This window comes from Glycine soja, chromosome 4 (genome assembly GCF_004193775.1).
Source record: "Glycine soja cultivar W05 chromosome 4, ASM419377v2, whole genome shotgun sequence".
Taxonomy (NCBI): domain Eukaryota; kingdom Viridiplantae; phylum Streptophyta; class Magnoliopsida; order Fabales; family Fabaceae; genus Glycine; species Glycine soja.
This window is the reverse complement of record NC_041005.1, coordinates 8,199,928-8,221,028: the sequence shown is the minus strand read 5'-3', so window position 1 is coordinate 8,221,028 and position 21,101 is coordinate 8,199,928. Positions and strand designations below refer to the sequence as shown.

At 35.9% G+C, this 21,101-nt stretch overlaps 4 protein-coding genes across 4 annotated transcripts; 1 reads left to right on the top strand and 3 right to left on the bottom strand.

The window, feature by feature from the left end:
* Positions 1-1,010: 1,010 nt before the first annotated feature.
* Positions 1,011-3,909, bottom strand: LOC114409207 (transport inhibitor response 1-like protein). The gene is made up of 3 exons (XM_028372569.1): positions 3,274-3,909; positions 2,695-3,196; positions 1,011-2,608 (listed from the first exon to the last, which is right to left on the bottom strand). Exons 1-3 carry the CDS (start codon positions 3,765-3,767, stop codon positions 1,853-1,855), a joined length of 1,752 nt encoding a protein of 583 aa, XP_028228370.1. The 5' UTR covers positions 3,768-3,909; the 3' UTR covers positions 1,011-1,852.
* A 1,710-nt stretch (positions 3,910-5,619) lies between these two features.
* On the top strand, positions 5,620-10,085 carry LOC114409206 (GEM-like protein 1). Its single transcript, XM_028372568.1, has 4 exons — positions 5,620-6,108; positions 6,197-6,298; positions 6,440-6,714; positions 9,610-10,085. Exons 1-4 carry the CDS (start codon positions 5,808-5,810, stop codon positions 9,781-9,783), a joined length of 852 nt encoding a protein of 283 aa, XP_028228369.1. The 5' UTR covers positions 5,620-5,807; the 3' UTR covers positions 9,784-10,085.
* A 7,387-nt stretch (positions 10,086-17,472) lies between these two features.
* On the bottom strand, positions 17,473-18,217 carry LOC114408348. The gene is made up of 3 exons (XM_028371370.1): positions 17,926-18,217; positions 17,735-17,832; positions 17,473-17,625 (listed from the first exon to the last, which is right to left on the bottom strand). Exons 1-3 carry the CDS (start codon positions 18,215-18,217, stop codon positions 17,473-17,475), a joined length of 543 nt encoding a protein of 180 aa, XP_028227171.1.
* A 24-nt stretch (positions 18,218-18,241) lies between these two features.
* Positions 18,242-20,779, bottom strand: LOC114408347 (protein MAIN-LIKE 2-like). The gene is made up of 5 exons (XM_028371369.1): positions 20,717-20,779; positions 19,265-19,435; positions 18,725-19,081; positions 18,422-18,532; positions 18,242-18,322 (listed from the first exon to the last, which is right to left on the bottom strand). The coding sequence occupies exons 1-5, from the start codon at positions 20,777-20,779 to the stop codon at positions 18,242-18,244; spliced, it is 783 nt and encodes a 260-aa protein (XP_028227170.1).
* Between the last annotated feature and the right edge of the window lie 322 nt (positions 20,780-21,101).

Below are 21,101 nucleotides of genomic sequence, written 5' to 3'. Positions count from 1 at the left end.
GAATTTGCTTGTAAACTAAAGTAGACAAAAAAAATGTTACTGTTGCGATAAATTCTTTTGTTTATTTTGCTCCAGTAGTTTTTATATGTTTTTAACTTTTTGCATAATTACTAAAAAAAAGTTTATAAAATAAATTTAACTTTTAAAAAATTACATATAAAATAGTTATAATTAATATCATCCAAATAACACTCATTCACTTTTCCCACATAGGTACTTAAAAGTCAATTTTATATAATTAGCATTTGAAATCATTTAAAAATGCTTATTGAAATACATGTTGAGGCAAACGGAAAATCACTTTTCACATATATATACTCGAACATAAACAAACTCATTTTTTAATCTGTACAAAAAAAAATCATTTTTTAAGTAAATTAATTTTAGAAAATCAAGATTATCAAAATTTATCCATACACATGCAAATACACACGGAAAAGGGTAATTACAATATGAAGGGACTTTTCCCGCCATACCTTCGCATAGCGAAGAGCCTCTGGGCAATGGAAGTTTTTTTATTACATTATGGATGGATATGCCTAATAATGAGAACTGAATGTTTCATTTATTACCGCTCAAGCTTCTTATCCTCAGCAACGTAATCCGAGTCATTGAAGGTGAGGATCAGACTAAAAAAGGAAGTGGGTAAATAGCTAAAATTGCAAAGGGGTCAGTTTTATGTGAGAACATTGGCATTTGGCCATGGTCCACTTGGCGCAACAGAAAATGGTTAGACAAGAAAGAAAACCGAAACTTTGCTCCCCCATCACTTGTTTCATTTGCACAGTCAGATCCCACTTTGATGTTTAGTTTTCTTTTACCATTCTTGCATTATGCCATATTGAATATCAACAAAGCAGAATGAAATATTTCTTTCCTAATTATGAGAGTGCGAGATAGAAGCCATCAAATTATTGGCTCCCTCATACCATGAGGAATTGATTTAGAATGCGACTAATAAAGTCCGGTTCTCTGCATAAACCAGATACACTGGAAGACACACAAGTACCTGAATAAAATAGAATATCATACACATAATCAATGGGCGTTCACACTCAATTGATCATTCTGCATTCAGAAAATGAAATGCATAGACACAGCCCCAGTAAGTAAGTTCATATATGGTCCATGCATATTCTGGCATTTATTAAACCACGTAACAATTGCTAACTAAAAATAAATTCAAAAGTCTGGAGCTACAGAAACACACATCAGAGAAAACAATAAGGGGAGCGCATATTCGCTTATATCAGTCTGGTGATAGGATTCTCACCACCTACAGCTTAAACTAACTATCATCTGAGTCAGCATACACAGACTAAGTCCTTAAAAAAGCGAATGCTTTCCCTTTTCTACTGGTACGGTAAACCATCATCATCTATTTGACCAAGGAGACAAATAATGCTTATTAACAAATCCTCAAAGCAGCTTCAGCAATCTCTACCTTCCTCAATATGGTAGGTCTTCATGATAAAACGAATAAAAAAGAGGACATAAATTTTAATAATGGTGATACAACATTGGATGGCCTGATACGATAACTACAGGAATTCTTATCATCTGCATCATTCTCAGCACACCCTCTCCCGTTGCTATTCCCCAAGTTCTCTCCCATGAACAAGAATGCAGAATTTGAAATGCTTTGCCACATAATAGAATCTATGGCCTGCCATCACAACAGTGTTGGCCAAGAACAGCAGAGTTGTTAGCTCAACTTTTTTTGACATTGACAGTACAAATAATGATGAATCTTGTGGCAGGTTAGGTTTATTTAAGAATCCCTGCTCTATAATTTCACTCAGCAGCCCCCATAACAAGGGAAAAAGCCATAAACTTGTTGAGTTTGAAAGAATCAGCAAAGGATGGTAACAACTTTTGGAGCATCATCCCGTGGCCTGTCCAGAGACCGATACATGTACAGAATCTCAATATCATCGGCTTTGTCCTCTTCACTATTGATGACTTCCAACACCAGATGGGGCAGCATTCGTGCGACTTCCCGGCAAGCTTGGCGCGTCAACTTACATGAGGACATCCAGAGGAACCTCATGTTGTAAAAATGATGCAAGCCAGAACGTAAAGCTCCATCCCCAAATGGACTGTCTCTGATTTCAAGCTTCTGCAGATTAGGACATCCTTCAAGAACATATTGGAGTCCCAGATCAGTGTCTCCAGCAAAGGCAACTGACAGCGTCCTAATCAACTTCCCATACGTCCCAATGTAGTTAAAAGCCCGATCAGTCAGCAAACCAGACACAGCAAGCCGAGTGAGCTTCTTGCAGTTCATAACAATGGCACCAAAACCCTCATCCATGGGTTCTAGCGTCTCTGGGTCTGGCCTATACCGCCCAATTATACACAACCGAAACACCACAAGATCCGGGCAGTTGTTCGACATGGCTACCACGGCAGCATTCGTCATCCTCTGGCAGAAAAAAAGAATCGACTGCAGTTTCCTACAACCTCGAGAAATCGCCTCAAACCCCACCTCAGACACGGGACCTTCTATCTCCTCCCGGGTATTGACAGGGAAAACCCGAAGCTCACGCAAATCCTTGCAAGTCTCAGCCACTGCTTGAAGCCCTTCATCGCATATGGTATCTAGGACCTGCACAACACCAAGACACTACTTTAATTCCTAATTTCTAATTCCCAATTCAATCCATACAACAAACCAAACAAGACAAAAGATACCCAAAACGTCTGCAGCTTATGACAGTGACGTATGACCGATATGAGCTGATCCGCACTGATATCAGCATAGCTGAAATTCAAGGATATGAGATTGGCACAAGCTGGATAAATAGCAGGGAGATAATCCGGCCAAATCTCTCTGAACCCAGACAAACAAACCAACGATTTACAAGCCGCGAACGCAGACGCGAAATCCAGTTCCTGATCCAGCTCCGAAGCACTGAACGAACCAGTTCCCAGATGCGTCAACTGCGGCGCTCGATGCATCAAGCGATGCAGCTGAGACATGGAAACATAACGATTCAGCCTGAGCTTCCTCAAAGAGGGGGACCGGGCCACGAGCCTCTCCAAAGCCTCCAAGTTAATTGGACACTCCACGCAGTCAAAAACAAGAGACTCCAAATATGTCTGAGCGTCAATCTCCGGAAAACACGATATCCAATCCAATTCCTCGTCGCCAACCTCCACCACGCATTCCACTGGTTCAAGCACTCTCAGCAATCTGTAAGTATTGGAGATCCCACATTGATCAGTAATAAATAAATACTAACTTTTTTTTTTAGTAAGATTAGTAAGAACCTGCAGTTGGAGGCGAGGGCGGCGAGAGCGGTGGTGCCGAAGCCTTCGCAGCACGTGAGAAGGAGGTCTTGGAAGGAGGGGAGGGAGTGGGAGAGGAGGGTGAGGTCGTGGTCGGTGAGGGACATGCGTTTGAGGTGGAGTTTGTTGAGGGAGGAGTGGTAAGATTGGGAGAGTGCGGTGACCCAGGGGGTGAAGTGGGCCCCCCAGTTCAGGGGCATGAGGTCGAAGTCGGCGAAGCGTGGCTTGCCCTTGATGGTCACGGACCGGACGCGGGGGAATCGGCCGGTGGCGCGGCGGGGGGACACGGCGTAGCAGTTTCCGATGAAGAGCTCGGTGCGGGTGAGGGCCTCGGCGCGGTACCAGGACTTGCAGACCAGTGAGGCGGCGTTGCGGTCGCGCCGGGAGGTGAGGAAGTGGAGCACGCTTTCCAGGACGTTCTCCAGGACCTGGTCCGGCAGAGGGGAGAGGGTTCGACCGTCGTCGATTTGGTTCATCTTTGGCTTCAGAGATAGAGAAAATGAGAGACTGAGGAAGGAGGAGCAAGAGTCGCCTCTGCTTTGCTGTCTCTGTCTCTCTCCACTCACTTCTCCTCTCCCTCCTTATTTACCTCCATTACTTTTTCTTACAACCCTGTCTGCATTTTTTTCCTTTTTTCTTTTAGATTTTTCTTAACTCTCACTTTATTCCTTAGTAAAATATATAATTAGTAATGTTTATTTTTTTTTATTTATGGCATAAATTTCTTCTATGAAATGTAATATTGATTGGAAAAATAATAATAAAATTTCATTTTTAAATATTTAACATAATTATATATTTAAATTATATTATTGATTAAGTAGACACACTCCTAAGATCAATTCACACAAATTGATCTTAGAAGTATACGTTAGGTTAGGAGTGTACCTTAGGTTGAATTTGTTAAAATTTATTATCCAAACTAATTAAAAGACAGAGTTTTGGGTATTTTTTGTATGAGTAGGGCAATTAACAGAAACAAAAACAAAAGAGGCTAAGAAGCCCTAACAAAAAGAGTCTAAGATTCGGCTAATTTTAAAATGCTCTTCTAGTTTCGTAATGATCATTTTAGGGTGGATTATGGAGTGCACAATATAATTTGACCTCCTATTGCAAGTTGTCAAATTATGATTATTATAATATATATTTGTAGTTTTTATGTTATTTTTTACTATTAAAAACCAAAAGGCGTAGGAGAATTTTCTACTAACTACAGTTCTGAACCTAGCTAATTGTTTGAGAGATTCGATGTAATGCATATTTGTTTTTCAGTTGTAAATAAAAGTTTTAAGTTAAATGAAATTTACAAAAACATTAAGATCCTTCTTTTTATAAAATTGAATTTGTTGACCATTAAATTTACTTTGACATTCGTATATCATATTTTGAACTGAAATCCAGACATGCATCTAATACCTAATCTGTTTTCATCTATTTGTGGTTTCAACTTTCTACCATGAAAATATGTCACGTCTTTTTCTTTTCCTTTCTCATGAGTCATGACCCTGAACTCTTTTACTATTATTGTTTCATTCCTTGTAATGTGTCCTTTTTACCTTCAAAGTAAAAAAATTAGTACTACTATATAGTCTCAAGATTGATTCATTTTGAATAAAGGCTGAATTAGGTAGAATAAAACTCATGTAAATTTGGTCTAAAAATAATGACATACATAGAAGGAAAAACATCAAAGAAACCTTTAGCAAATTAGTTCATATTTCCCAACAGTTTCACATTGTGATGGCCCAATTCATTTGTTATGTTTCTTATTTTAGTAAGAAATCGTTATGGCCCAATTCATTTGTTAGCAAAACTGTACGTGTTATGATTAGTCGACGTCCGTCTGCTAACAGCGATTTGCCTTCATAGATGAAAAGTAAAAGTGTAAAACCATTTTGTGTTTAAAAATTTCAAATTTATAGAGCTTCTAATTACTCTTCTGTTATTTAAAAGAAGGCTTAAATATCTTTCTACTTCTTATAGCTTAGTTTTTTTTTTATCCTTATGAAATTTTAAATAATTTTTTTTATTATTCAAAGCGTTACCTAAAGTATTTTAAGGACTAAAAATAAAAAAAAAATACTAAATTACAAGGACAAAAATATATTTAAACCTTAAAAAAATTACTAGAGAAATAACCAAAGTTTCTGCTAGTAGAAATCATGTTCAAAATGTATACAGACCCTTATAATATTGGGCCTATTTTTATCAGAGGCCCGCTAATCATCACAAGTTGGTCCAATGGGTAGAGAGAAGAAGTCCATTAGTGTTAGTTTGGAAAAGTGAAAGTGAAGCAAGACCAAAAACAAGCTCAAAAAAACACGCCCAGACACAACACAACGGGTAGATCCAGAAAGAGCGTTGAAAGTTGAAACCTTGAACCTTTTGAATCAGTTGGACGGTTTTGCAGAAATTGACGTTTCAAATTTCAATTGAAGTAGCACGCACGTTTCATCATCCACTCGCAATCGCGATCACCCGTTGCCGATCCCGAAGCAGAGAAAACCTAAGCCAACATGAGTGGCGACGCCCCAACCCAAACCCAAACCCAAGCCACCGACACCAAACCAGAAGAAACCCACACCCACACCCAAACCATCACTACCAAACCGGAAGAATCTCATTCTCAATCTCAGTCTCAGCCTCAGCCTCACACTGCCGATTATGCTCCATACCCTAAACTGGACCCCACCGATGTTGCGCCACCACTCAACACTGAATCTCGCGCTCCCATTTCCGAAGATGCTGCCACTACTATGCCCAAAGACTCCAATCCCTATGTCACTCCTGCGCCAGTTCCTGCTTCTTCTACCAAGAGTAATTCATTTACTCTCTCTCTCTTTTCCTTCTTTCTGATTTTATTATTTACAACTGCCTCTAACTTGTGGGTGTTCTTTTTGCGCAGCTACTTTAGATTCCGTGAAAGACGTTCTCGGGAAATGGGGGAAGAAAGCCGCCGAGGCCACCAAGAAGGCCGAGGATCTCGCCGGCAACATGTGGCAGCACTGTATGTATTCATTTCCTCTGTTTTTTTTTTTAATCTGTGGGAATCAAAGACAGATATAGGGATTCACAACAATTCACGCACTCTTCTCAACGGTTGATTATTTACTTGTATATATTATTTATTTAATTTTGCATGGAGCAGTGAAAACGGGACCGAGTTTTGCGGATGCTGCTGTGGGGAGGATTGCTCAGGGGACTAAAGTACTTGCAGAAGGAGGGTATGAGAAGATCTTTAGGCAAACATTTGAGACAGTTCCAGAGGAGCAGCTTCTGAAAACTTATGCATGCTACTTGTCTACCTCGGCTGGACCTGTGATGGGTGTCTTATATTTGTCAACGGCAAAGCTGGCATTTTGTAGTGATAACCCTCTTTCTTACCAAGTGGGTGGTGACCAGACTCAATGGAGCTATTATAAGGTATAACTTATTGGCCTCTAATACAAGATATGATACACATTTGCTGATTTGATGTGTGATTATGCGAATGGCTTCATTTTCTATGATTATCTTCTAACAGTAGATTTTTATTGTTACTTTTTAAAAATTGGATTCAGGTGATAGAATTGCATGTGTTTCTAAGAGAATGCAAAATTTTATTTAGAGATGGTCAATTTACTAGCTTGATTGGTCAGGTCCGAAGTTCAGTTATGTTGCATTTCTTGGAACTAAGGATTATCTTTAGTAGTGGTGGTCTTTCATGCTTACTGATCCTGTTTGAAATTTTAAATCCAGACTCTACGTGTGTGATACATAAATTCTTCTAATTTTTTGGGTTTTAAGGATGCGGAGAGTGGAATTAATTAAAGATGGTTACATATTTGCTTGTCTTTATTCATATTTTTACATTCCAATTCCTGAATTCTGATATTATTCAAAGAATGAGGTTTTGTAATGTGCTTTTTTATAAACTATATGTTGGTAATTCAGAATAAATATTTTCTTCAGATTGGGGTTAGCGATTATAATTATATAGTTTGGCACTCTACTTTTGAACTCTTGTCCAGGATGATGATGATGATGATCGAGTAGTTCAGTTGCTGTGTGCTCTGTTGTTAGTCTGTTTGTCAGGACACAATTTGGTTGGCTTTAAACTGTGTGCTGGTTTGTATAGCAAATTAGTATTAGATGTAGGATGCTAACCAAGAATACTTCTCTTAAGCCAGTTACTTCAAACCTCAAACTGGATAAGCTTAAAGGACAAGACAAGAAATGTAAATATTATTAGTTAGGCAAAGGGTGAGTAGTTTAAACTTAAAAAAAGTAACTTTAAAATAAGCGCTTTTTAAGAAGGTGCTTTATCTAACAAGTAGATAGGATTTTCTTCTTAAATAAGAAGAAAATTACTTATGTTAAGTAAAAACAGTTTAGACAAACACACAAAGAAAACAAAAAAAAATTGCTTATTCTATTAAAATAAGCATTTTCTTAACAAATAAGTTGAAACAAACCAGCCCAAAGTCTAATTGTTAATCATTTAAGGTTTAAATTACTTAAATTACTCCCTCCGATCCTTTTTACAAGACTCAATTAATTAATTCACTGAGATTAAAGAAATTAGTTAGTTTTGTTAGTAACATTAAATTTGTCCTAAAGTTTCCCTTAGATTAATGAGGCACACTCTTTTCTTCTTTTTTTTTAATACTTTTGTTAGTTTAATTATTTTAATCTCTTATCATTATTATATTTATTGCTTTAATTTTTATTGGCTATGTATGCAAATAGTCAAAGTAAAATTTCCAACAAGCTTTTCAAACAAGACAAAGTTAGACTCCCATAGAGCTTAAGACATTAATGTATTCCATTCATTATTTACTGAACTTAAACTTATGACTCATAATTAAGGATGCTTTTGTGAAAAAATTAATGCACAAGGCACTCTAGATTGGTTCTTATAAAAAGGACCAAAGGGAATATTTATAACCCAAAAATAATAAAACCTAATAAAATATAAAATATTCATTTCTTAAAAGATAAAATTTGAATAATATAATAATTATTAACTAGACTCCTCCGTAGGGGTGGAAATAGGTTTTATTTAAATAGACCAAGCCTAAAATTCAAGGCAAGTAAAAGCTTTAGCCTAGCTTGTTACCTATCCTTATTTCTAGGCTTGGCTTAACCTATTTGAAAGTTTTGCTTGGCCTATTAGCCTATTTAAAGATGTATTTCATATTATTCTTTTATTTAGAAGACAATTATGTTGGGGCCTAGCATGCCTAACAACCCTTGATACAATATTAATGGTTTTCTCTATTAAATGTTTTTTTCAATTTTCACTCACATGTGCAAATATGTTCTCCCATGATCCTCCACGATGATGAAGAGCCTAATTTATGTATTCTTTCTCCCAAATCCCTTTGTAAAGATGGAATCATAAACAACATTAGGTATAAAGATGTATGCAGAGGTACACAACAAAGTCACTTTATTCCTAGCAATAAACAACATTAGGTATAAAGATGTATGCAGAGGCACAACAAAGTCACTTTATTCCTAGCAATGCAATGTTGAGATGCTCTTTCCCAGTTTTTTAGACATTATCATTTCCCAATGAATAACCCCTAAAAACAGATGCATTGATGGTCAAACCACACAATAACAATAAAAAGCAGAAAAATAACAATAGAAATTGAAATTGTATTAATAGATAAGAAGAACAGTTACATTACAAGGGCACTGGCTGTTAGACTCCAACTAAGGGGGCTTAGCCTCTCATAGCCATGAGAGGCTTTATACTTCGAAGGCTAATGAAAGAAAGGGTTGGATGACTAGTAATAAGAAAAGGGGGAATGGCTAAGGAAAGAGGGTTTCCCCAAGGGAGAGGTTCATGCGTTGGATTTTTGCACTGGAGAGCTCTAAGACTTGGTATGTCTTTTCCTTTTGCATCCTACTCCCTTTTGATAGGCATGAGGTAACTTACTTTTCACGCTAATTTCGACTGAACGCGCATCTGCGTGCTAAGCCTGACCTGCGTGCTGAGCAAGATTTCACGGTAAGCATAGAACTGCCTGTTAAGCGAGAGTTGCGCACTGAGCCTGGATTGCGTGTTGAGCGAGTTGTCCAATTCTTCCAACTCTTCTTCAATTCTTTTTCTTCCACATTTTTCGTCAATTTCCCTCTAAGACACTTCATTTCTTCTTCTTTTGACTTCTGCTAATAAAAAATTGCACAAATGTTAATTTCTTCATTATTTCATAAAAAACACTAATAAAGTGAAGAAATCATTATCATTATTAGCCAGACTATTAATTTAGTTCAGATTTCGCAGTTATTAATATATATATTCTTAATATGTTTTTTCCCATGCATTAGGTGGTCATTCCATTGCACCAGCTGAGAGCTGTAAACGCATCAACAAGCAGAACCAACCAATCTGAAAAGTATATACAGATTATCTCTGTTGACAACCATGAATTTTGGTTTATGGGCTTTGTGCACTATGACAGCGCTGTTAAAAATATTCAAGGAGCATTGCAGCCTCATTGACACACAAGGGATTTAAAAACACCATGTATTGTTTATACCAAAGATGAGGTTTGTGTTGATAAATTATCCATCCGTCACAGAAACATTTAAGTGTTTTATCTTTATATGGTTAGTCCGCTAGTGTAGTTGGTGGAGCTGTTATAGTATTAAAATGGAAACTCATTCAGTGTTTATCATATATTTGTTTTATCTTTGTTGCTTTCTGAAAGCGAGGGTCCATTGATTTGTTGTAAGTTGAATGGATATATAAACGGTGGATTTACTTTTAAATATATTAAATATCTCCTTCTTTATATCTTTAAGTTGGGTGATTTAACTATTTAACTTTAAAACGTTAATAGATTGAGGGAATCCTTTAACTCTTGTTTCCGTTACTAGCGAATGATTTTAAAAGAATTGGCGGGTTCATTCTTTATCTCATTCAAATTATTATTCATCTAATGCCAAGAACGTTGTTGATTATTAGAGTGTAAACGGATTAGATTCAATTCGGGAATTTATCTAATCCAATTCAATTAGATTTTTATGAGTTGGATTGATTGTATTGAATTATTTTGGTTTTAATCTAATGAATATGATTAAAATTGGAAGACATTAATTATTTTTCTTCTACTCCTAACATATTTTTTATGATTCCAACATTGCTTTTATGTAGTATGGACCATTTTTCTTTGATACCCAGTCATATTTTTTATGAAATAATGTATAGACACTAAATTTACATAATAAATTTTGTAACAATTAATTTTGATCTAATAATATATTTTTTATATATATAAATTTTTATTAAACCTATGATTTTTATTGAAAATTTATATATAATAACATTAATTATATGTAAACTTACATGTGTATTAAATATACATTATAAATTTTGGTGTTATATATATTGACATTAATTATTTTTTAACATAATTCACTTATTTACTCATATGGTTAGAGTGTCGTGTTAATAACCCGAAAGTTACGGGTTTGAGACTTGCATCGATATGGGTCATACGTGAGGACAGCGTTGGAATTATAAAAAAATATTATGGGTATAGAAGAAAAAATGGTTGGTGCAAAAAAAAAATCCCAAAATTGGATTAGGTGGCAGGTTTAGAATTTTGAATCCGATTAAGACTCCAATCCACATATAATTAAATTACTAATATAAAAATTCTAAACTAAACACATTTTATTCTTAAGGTAATATATTATTTATCTTAAGATAATATATAATTTTAAAATTTATCTTTTTCTGTTTATTTTAAGATAATAATATTATTTTATATGAATGATACTATGAGTATATATTTATATTTTTTTTTCTGTTTATCATAAGAATAGTACATGTTTTATGAATATTAATTTTTAAAATATCCGTATTATTTTTTAGTTTGAGAATTTTTTTAAAGTTTATTTAAAGACTTAAAAATGAATTATTATAATGATCCAATTTGACAATCAATTTAATTCCATTAAAGTTAGATTCAGTTGACAAAATATAAAAGATAAACACAATCCAATCCGGATTGCTTATCCCCTATTGTCTATAAGTTGGCAAGTTAGTTGCGTACGAAGGCATATCAAGTTTGATTCTTCAAGGAACAAGGCATTTTTCAGTGTTGGCTACCTTGGAACACCCTTGGTCCCAAATTATTTGGGTGAACTAGGCCCATGTGGGTCTCACAGTCTTCGTTGTCGATGAATTCACAGGCCGAGAAAGATAAAACAATAGGGCGTTGCTAGGTGCACCCAGCACTTTTTGAAAATTCCAATTCTGTCCCTCCTGGTTTTTTCTTTAAATTGACACCGATTATGCATTTTCTTTTGCGTTTAAAGCTTTCTTTTTTTTCATTGCGGTGCGGTTTCTATCGTTGGTGGTGGTTTTTGCAAGTGTTGAGAGAGGTAGCGGTTTGGTAAAGGTGAAACTCTTACCGGTGGTATTCTAGTAGATCTGTTAAATTCGTAAGTTGTAACATACAGAAGTAGTTCATCCGTATGATTTTTACAGATGAACTTCTTCCGTATTTAGTAATGTACACTTATGGAAGAAGTTCTTCTGTATGAATTATACGGAAGAAATTGTTCACAAAAAAGCTTACGGAAGAAGTTCTTCCGTATGAGTCATACGGAATAACTTCTTCCGTAAGCTTTTTTGTTTTAATATTTTTTAGATTATTTTAAAATTTGTGAATAATTTATATTTAATAATAATATATTATGTTATATTTTTTAATACATAATTTTTTAAATTGTGGATAATTGCTTTATTACAAATTATTTATAGGGTATGTAAAAGATTAAATAATTTAGGTATAATAATTATATTTTGTTGTAGCAGTAAAATGTTAAATTAGTTGTTAGTTATAGTTTTATATATTTTTATTGTTTATTAGGGTGCAAAATTTGTATTTATTTGAAGTATTTTTATGTTAAATTAGATGTTTCGTAAAATTTATTATTATTGTGTTTTTGTAGTCCATATTGTGTAATTTGTGGTAGAAATTAAAAACTAGTTAGTTATTAAAAATTAAATATAGTATAAGTCAAAATTGAAATTATTCACGTCCAAAATTTCTATTTAGTTTAAGTAAATTATTTAGTTGTAAATTTTGAATGTAGTTGTATTAGTTGGTAATTATGTAGTTATTATTTTTTTAATGATATTTATCAAATTATGATGTTAAGGGCTAAATAAAAAGTACTACGAGGGACTAGTTTTAGTTTTGCTAATATGGTGTGCACTAAAAGATTATGTAGAATTGTGTATGATGTATAATTTTTTGATTTTTGTTAAAATGGACGAAGATCAATGGATGTATGAAAATACAATGTCTGAAGAAGTTAATATGGATTATGAAAATGAACAAGAATGTGGTGTGAATGAATCACATGTTGATTGTTCGGATGCTTTTAATACTTCTCAGGTAATCATGTTCATTAGTTTGAGTCATTTGGTTGAATGTATGTTTTGTATAAAAAATAAATTGTTAGGGTTGCGTTGTAGGTATTTGGTACCCAAGATGATGTTTTGCAATAGGCTCGATCGGTTGCCCATGAAAACAGATTTGTTGCAGTCATTATGAGGTCTGACACACATACTAGTAGTAGAGGAAGAAGTTCATTTGTGTTAATTAGTTGTGAAAGGAGCGGTTAGTATAAGTGTAGGAAGAAAGAATTTGTTAGAAGAGACACTGGGAGTAGGAAATGTGGTTGTCTCTTCAAACTTTGTGGGAAACTAGTTATTAGAGGGGAAGGTTGGATGGTGAAGTTGATCTGTGGGATTCACAATCATTAATTGGCCAAGTCCTTAGTTGGACATCCATATGTTGGGCGATTGACTAAGAATGAGAAGAATATTATTGCTGATATGACAAAGTCGATGGTGAAACCAAGAAACATCCTACTAACGTTGAAGGAGTACAATGCCAACAGTTACACTACAATCAAACAAATATACAATGCAAGAAGTGCATATCGTTCTTCCATTAGAAGAAGTGATACTGAAATGCAACATCTAATGAAGCTTCTTGAACATGATAAATATATTCATTAGCATAGATTAAAGGATGAATTTGTGGTACGTGATCTGTTTTGGTGTCACTCGGATGCAGTGAAGTTATGCAATGCATGTCATTTGGTGTTTTTGATAGACAGTACCTACAAAACAAATAGGTACATACTTCCACTACTTGACTTTGTTGGGGTGACACCAACGGGGATGACATTCTCTACTGGGTTTGCATATCTGGAGGATGAACGTGTTAATAATGTTGTATGGGCTTTGGAACGGTTTCGAGGTCTATTTTTCAGACGCAATTGCCTCCCTGCAGTTATTGTCACTGACAGAGACCTAACATTGATGAATGCAGTGAAAACTGTTTTCCCCGGGTGTACAAACTTGTTGTGCAGGTTTCACATCGACAAGAATGTCAAGGCCAAGTGCAAATCTTCAATGGTTAAAAAAATGCTTGGGAGTATGTCATGGATGTCTGGGGTAGTCTGGTTGATTGTCCTTCCGAATAGTAGTTCGCTGAGTGCCTTCAGAAGTTTCAAATGGCTTGTTCACCTTGGCCAATGTTCCTTGACTATGTTAACGAAACATGGATAATCCCACACAAGGAAAAATTTATTATAGCCTGGACGAATAAGGTGATGCACCTAGGCAACACAACAACAAACATGTACTAAAATATTTCAATTTTTCTAGTAATGTTTATTAATTCATGGAATTTAATTGTTGTATATGTTTACTATTTTTTGTGTATTTCAAATGTAGGGTTGAATATGCTCATTGAGCTTTAAAAAAAGTATTACATAATAGCCTTGGAGACCTGTGTAGTGTTTGGGATGCCATGAATAACATGATCATGTTGCAGCACACTCAAATTAAAGCATCCTTTGAAACAAGTATACATGTGGTTAGACATCTATTTAAAAAACCTTATACAAAAGGCTTCTTGAAATGGTTTCAAGGTACGCTTTAAATGAGATTGCTGCTGAGTTTGAGCATGTACATTATGCTGGCAAGAATCCCTCTTCTTGTGGTTATGTGATGAGAACCACGCACGGTCTTCCTTGTGCACGTGAGCTATCTAGGTATGTTGTTGACAGCATCCCACTCGATTCAATCCATAGGTTTTGGAGGAGACTTAGTTTTTCACACCAAGGGTTATGTGAGGCTGAAGTCACCATCAAGGAAGAGATCGAGACCATATCTAAAAGATTTCAGGAACTTGATGTTTGTGATAAAGTTACTATAAAGAGTAAACTTCGAGAAATTGCATACCCTGATCAAAACTCTGTGTGTCCTCCTCCGTCAAAGGTCAACACTAAAGGTGCATCTAAGAAACCGATGAACCAAAACCAAAGATCCACAAAGCGTTATCCGACTTATTGGGAGTATGTTGATATTTTTCATTCTGTTCAAAACAGCAACTCTTCAGTGAAACGTAGTGCATCATCTTCTGACCCGCCGAAACCAACAAGGATCATCTCGATGTTGGATCAATTTGAGCCATTTATACAGGATTTCATTGACAACATTATGGATGTGAAAGCGGACGGTAACTATGGATATCGGTCCATTGCCGCTTTATTAGGTATGGGCGAACATTCTTGGTCATTGGTGTGAAACAAATTGATTAAAGAACTTGGCGAATGGTCTCATGACTACATCAACCTCTTCGGTGGCACAGAGAGATCTGAAGAATTAAGGTTGTCCCTACTTGTTGATGGGTTTTCCAAGGTATGTTGTTTAGTTTTTTTTTTTTAAGAACAAACTTTAAATAACTTAGATGTGTATGTTTGTTTGATTCAGGTTAGTGTGGACAAGTGGATGGATATAATGGAGATGAGATATGTCATTGCATCAAGGTATAATGTAATCCTTGTATCGTTGTCCCGACAACAAAGCATGACATTTTTTTCTCTTAGAAGTCAACCATCACCAGATTCTTATATGCACCGCATTATATGTGTCGGTCACGCGTTTGGAAATCATTTTGTTCAGGTACATTGAAGATAGTTAGTCTAATTTTTATATTTATGCAATCATTTGTGTTCATTTGAGTTAATAATGTTTGTTCACGTATAACAGGTTTATTTGAAAGACCGTTGTCCTTTACCGCCTCTAGCATTATTGTGGTCTAGGAATTCTCATCCTTAAGCAAAGCAATGGCCAACTCCATATATTAGTAGAATGCAGTAATACACAAGCTTCATGATGTTGAAAAGAGACTATGTCGACCTAAATGAAGACTGAACATGCATCGTTGTTATGGACTGTGACACTTGTTTATCTAATTTTATTCATTATGTGATATTATTTGTTGTCAGACGTTTATCCTTAATTATTAAGTAATTGTTGTGTTAAGAAATAAATTAGTTGGTGCAACTAAAATCAATTACGCATGTATGATACATTGTTGTCAGAATTGACAACACATAGTCAAATGCATGCGTATTAAAGTTTGAGCGTGACACGACATTGACTAACTTGACAACACATTCTGATGCACGATACAACTTGACACCACATTGGTTTAGTTGGAAACACAAACACGAAACAATGTTAGTGAAAATCATCTATATATATGAGACACGACAACACGCTAAAAAATCACACATTCTCTCCCAATTTTTACAACAAAGTATGGCATTTTTCGGAGAAACTAGCAGTCAGACAATTGTTAACTCAAGTTTGGGTTTCATTTTTTCCAACTGGATCGGTTATTCACAACGATAGTGGTGTTTACTTTCAAACTTCCACTCCACTACCCATTCGAGTACCAAACACTAGTGATTTTGCAACGCTAAAAACCAGAATACACAATACCCTTCAGCTAACCGACAAACAATTTTTGGATAAAATTTACTACCGGCAGTCATTCACAGATACAGATAACCAAATTCGCTTTCAATGAATGCAATTGAAAAATGATGATGATGTCAACATAATGTTAATGTGTAATCATTAATTTTCGTGTGTTGGTCCGATTGAGTTATTATGCACCATTGGTAGAACATCAGATGAAATATTAAACTTACTTCAAGGCACTATGACCCCTACTCATGATGCACTTCTATATTACAACGGGAGGTGGAACATGCTACGCCAAAACAACTTTATAGGTTATGCGTTCACAGGAAAAAATCCAAAAAAATTTGACATTCCTTCAGGATGTACCGTCGATGAACTGAAGGATTTGATAAAGCAAGTTGCATCTTAAGGGATTCCCCTTCATGGTATTCATGAATCACAAATGGTAAGACGATTATTTTTTCGAAAACCAGGTCATTTTGAGTATTCAGACAAATTTATCAAATTTGAAATTATTGAGCTAAAAACTAACGATGACGTGTTGAAGGTCTTAGTACAGTCTAACTATTGAAAACAATTTGGGCCAATAGAAATTTTAGTTGTTTTTACTAAACAGGTAATGGAAATGGAAGACAACGTGTCTATGTCGCGACATGATTGAATGCATGTTTTATTTCCGAGTTTTTCATGCAAATTTTATTTCATTCCAACATGTTGAAGTTAATGTAATGTTTGAATTTAATAAGTTGTTCACTAGTTTTTCAACTAAGTTGTTCACTATTTGTTCAGTACTTGTTCAGTAATTATTTCCACTATTTGGTTTACCCATGATTCAATGCGGATTAGACGATCTCTTTTAAATATTTACTTAACAAACTAAATTTCATCTCAAGGATAGTTTAAGGCGAATTTACCTTGCCTTGTATTACTTAAAGGGTTACTTAAAGGGTAACGACTCATGAGTGCATTAAGCTCGCATGTTTCACATGAACTTGCTTTCAAGAAATGTATTTAATATCATGTTAGGTTGCATTTAATAATTTAGTCACCATGAGAAAATGTAACCAAAGAAAAGTAATGATACATATCATGTTAGGTTTACCCATTCGAGGACCATACACCTCTTTTTTATTTTATTTTTTTTCTATTATATACTTTTTTACATTATATTTTTTATATTTCTTTTTAAGATAATTTTATCATCAAATTATTATTTATTAAATTTATCAATTCTGGAAGGTGTGTGATATAGAGTGCACAAAAAATAAAATAATGTAACAAATACTTTCAATAAAAGTTATAACCAAAATAATGTAACAAATACAAAAGTTTTGTCAAATACAAGCCATAAACATGATCTATGAATGATTTGTGCACCGTCTTCATCGCGCCCTAACATACACATTTCCATCTGAGGTGACACCCTTAGTGATCCTGCGGCAATCTTCCATGATCTCATGTAACTTTGTGCCTTCAGTGACCATCCTTAGGTTGAGCACACGCTCCAACCTTTCTGCGATCGCTTCACAAGCATCCTATGACATTCATAAAAACACGTTTATTACAACATTTAAAATAAATAACATTTTATAAAATATTAAAGAAATTAATCTTACCACTGCATGTCTGGGGGGGATTAGATGCCTGTGACGGTCCACCTTCTACTGCCACTGGGACCTCTGAGATATCTTGCTCCAGGTATGCCTCATGTTGTGGGATAGGTGGATGTCTGGGCTGATCACCTGTCTGTGTGGGTGTGATGAACAGATGAAATATAAAGAAGAATCATTCCATGTAATCTCCTGAAACCTGCCCAGGCACAAGACAAATCTGACCTGCAACTGCTAAATGGTCCGAGTAGGGCATCCACCTGTCATTGATATCCTTATATGACAAGGTGGCACTAATAGGCGGTGGAGGGATGGTCTGAATGTAGCCGAATTGTCGCACCATCCTCTTTGGTCGAAGTGTGACCACAATAAGACCCCATCTAAGCTGACCCTGGAAGCATGAAATGAGGTCAAACGCCCTAACTCCTCGGTGGTCACCATAAGGCATCCAGCACACGTTAGTGATCGTCAAAGCATCTATACATGTCTGGTACGGCGATGCTGTTAATCCCTTCATATAAGCCTTCGTAGTAAGCCACCGTCAGGCATGTGGGGACGTCTCATCGTAGCCATCATCAGTAACGCTATCATGCACACTGGGAAAGTGCTCATATATCCAACACTACAAACATGAGATGAACATAAAATCAATGTCAAATACACATAAAAAAACATATTTCCTTCATAATCCAATTTAACATATTACAAATAAAAATTTTACCTGTAATAAAGTAAGGTACCCAACAATCTGTTGTCTAGTGCTCTGAGAAGCTTCATTTGACTGGTCATACATATGCACCAGCGCGGCAGCTCCCCAGGCATAGCTCTCACTCTGAGCCAAGTCTCGAAAAACGTCCAAATGAACTACATGAGCATGTGTTGAACTCTTGTTAGCAAAAAGAGTGCAACCAACCAAGTGTAGGAGATAAGCATGAGCTACAACAATCCACTATCGGGCCTCGCATTTCCTCTGATAGATATCCCGCAACCACAACAGGAGTACATATGCCCCATGACACTATACAGTCTCAGCTCTAGCCTCCTCACCCGAGACATCAAGCAACTCCACCAACATGATGACTGCCTCGTCCACATGTAGAGGCTCGAAGCTGTGGAAGGTGCCTGTGATCGGCAGATGGAGGAGTGACGCCACATCATCTAGTGTGATGGTCAACTCTCCTACTAAAAGATAGAAGCTGCTAGTCTCCTTGTGCCACCTCTCGACAAAAGCGAATATAACTCCCAAATCGCCGGTGACTACTGAACACTCGATCAAAGGAGTTAATCTTGTGGGATCGACTAACCCTTCAATCTCAGGAGCTGGCCTCCCAAACTTCTCAACCTTCCTTCCGTGGGAGACCAACTTTAATTCAGGACGTTCCTGAATTGAAACACAGATGATTCCAAGTAACAGTATATCAAAAATTAATTATCACAAACAACTCAACAATAACAAATAATTAACAAATAACTTTACGTAAAAATTATAATACCTCTCCAGTCCATATGCTATATGCAACATGCTCAGCAAATGAAGTCAGCACTGATGGGTCACATAGCCCACCTGGAAATCACTCAGCATCATCAGTAGCGGATCCCTCAGCACCATCACCACTAAGCCCTCAGCACCATCACCAATTAATCCCTCTGCACCAAGTGCTGGTACGTCCTCAGTCAGCTCAGCAACAGGGGCAGCTTCCCGTTGCCTACGTGCGGATGCGGTAGGTCTACGCCGCTGGGGACATCATCCGCATGATGATCATCCTGTCTATCCCAGACTTTGCCTATAACTCTACCTAATGCATAACCTAAACCTCTAGTTCTAACCATGATCTGCAAATCATGACGAACATGTTTTTTTTCGTTAAATTCACTATTCAAATAATTATAAACCTACATAACCCTAAGTCCTCAGCCCTAGACTATAACCCTGATCGCACTATCTTAAACACTAACGCCTACGCACTACATAAACTAAACCCTAGACACTAAACCCTAAGCAATATCTACATATCTATAATTTCTAAAACTACCAATAACAAACAACCATATATATTAAACCCTAACATCTAAACTAACCCCTAACCTAATCCCTAATCACTAGCCTAAACCCTAAGCTCAACCATACCCACTAAAATAAACCCTACGAACTAAAAAACCCTAGCCTCAACCCTAACCACTACATATCTACCATTTTTAAAACTCAATAACATATCACCATATATATATATATATATAAAGCTCAACCTTAGGCACTAGAATAAACCCTAGCCACTAACCCTACCCATACATATCTACCCTTTCTAAAACTCTCAATAACATACCAACATATATATTAAACCCTAATGACTAAACTAAACCATTAGCTCAACCATAACCACTAAAATAAACCCTAAATCCTAAACTAAACCCAAAGCCCAACCCTAGGCACTTGAATAAACCCTAACCACCTACTCTACCCCTTTACATATCTACCATTTCTAAAACTACCAACAACATACCACAACATATATTAAACCCTAACCCCCACACCAAACCCTAATGTCAGCCCTAAGCCCTAAACTAAACTCTAACCACCAACCCAAACTACATACCATCATAAATATTAAACCCTAAAAACTAAACTAAACCCAAAGCTCAACCCTAGGCCCTAGCATAAACCCTAACCTCTACCCCTAAGCCCTACGTCCTAACCACATACAGTCAGCCCTTGCCCCTTAACTAAACCCTGACCACTAACCCTAATAACTATTTTGATGCAAATATATTAAAACATCAACAACAAAAATGTTACCTAAAATATATTATTAAAGTTTAAATTTTTTTCCTTTGAAATGATAAAAGAAAATGCATGGGCTAGGAATAAATCATTCTCAAAATTCTCACCCATGAAATTATCTTTCCTTTGAATTTGGAAAAAACATGTTAATATTTTGTTATTTTTGTCATTATAGGGGCAGCCTTTTTTTCTATCTTAGCAAAGTCTAATAATTCTCAAAAGTCATTAGAATATTACGAGCACAAAGAAATTCATCGTAAGCTTCGGAGTATGCTCCACTTGGCCTGCAGGCTTGAGCATGTTGGCATGGCTTAACGAGTTTAAAGTGAAAATGAATTATTTTATGCAAATTTTCTCATGACCTTATTATATATATAAAAAAAAAAACTGTATATGTGCCTGTACCCTCCTGTTATATTTCAACCTATTATATTACATTTTAAAGTCTCATCCTGCTATTACATTTAAGCTTGAGGAACTGTGTATTCTCCTGGCCAAGTGATTGACCACTAAAATCATGGTCTAACCGACCATTCATTCTCATCCAAGCCAGTAACACATCATCATAATAACCGCCTAGGAGAGTCTTCTGTAGGGATCTCGAGACAATCATCATGACAAA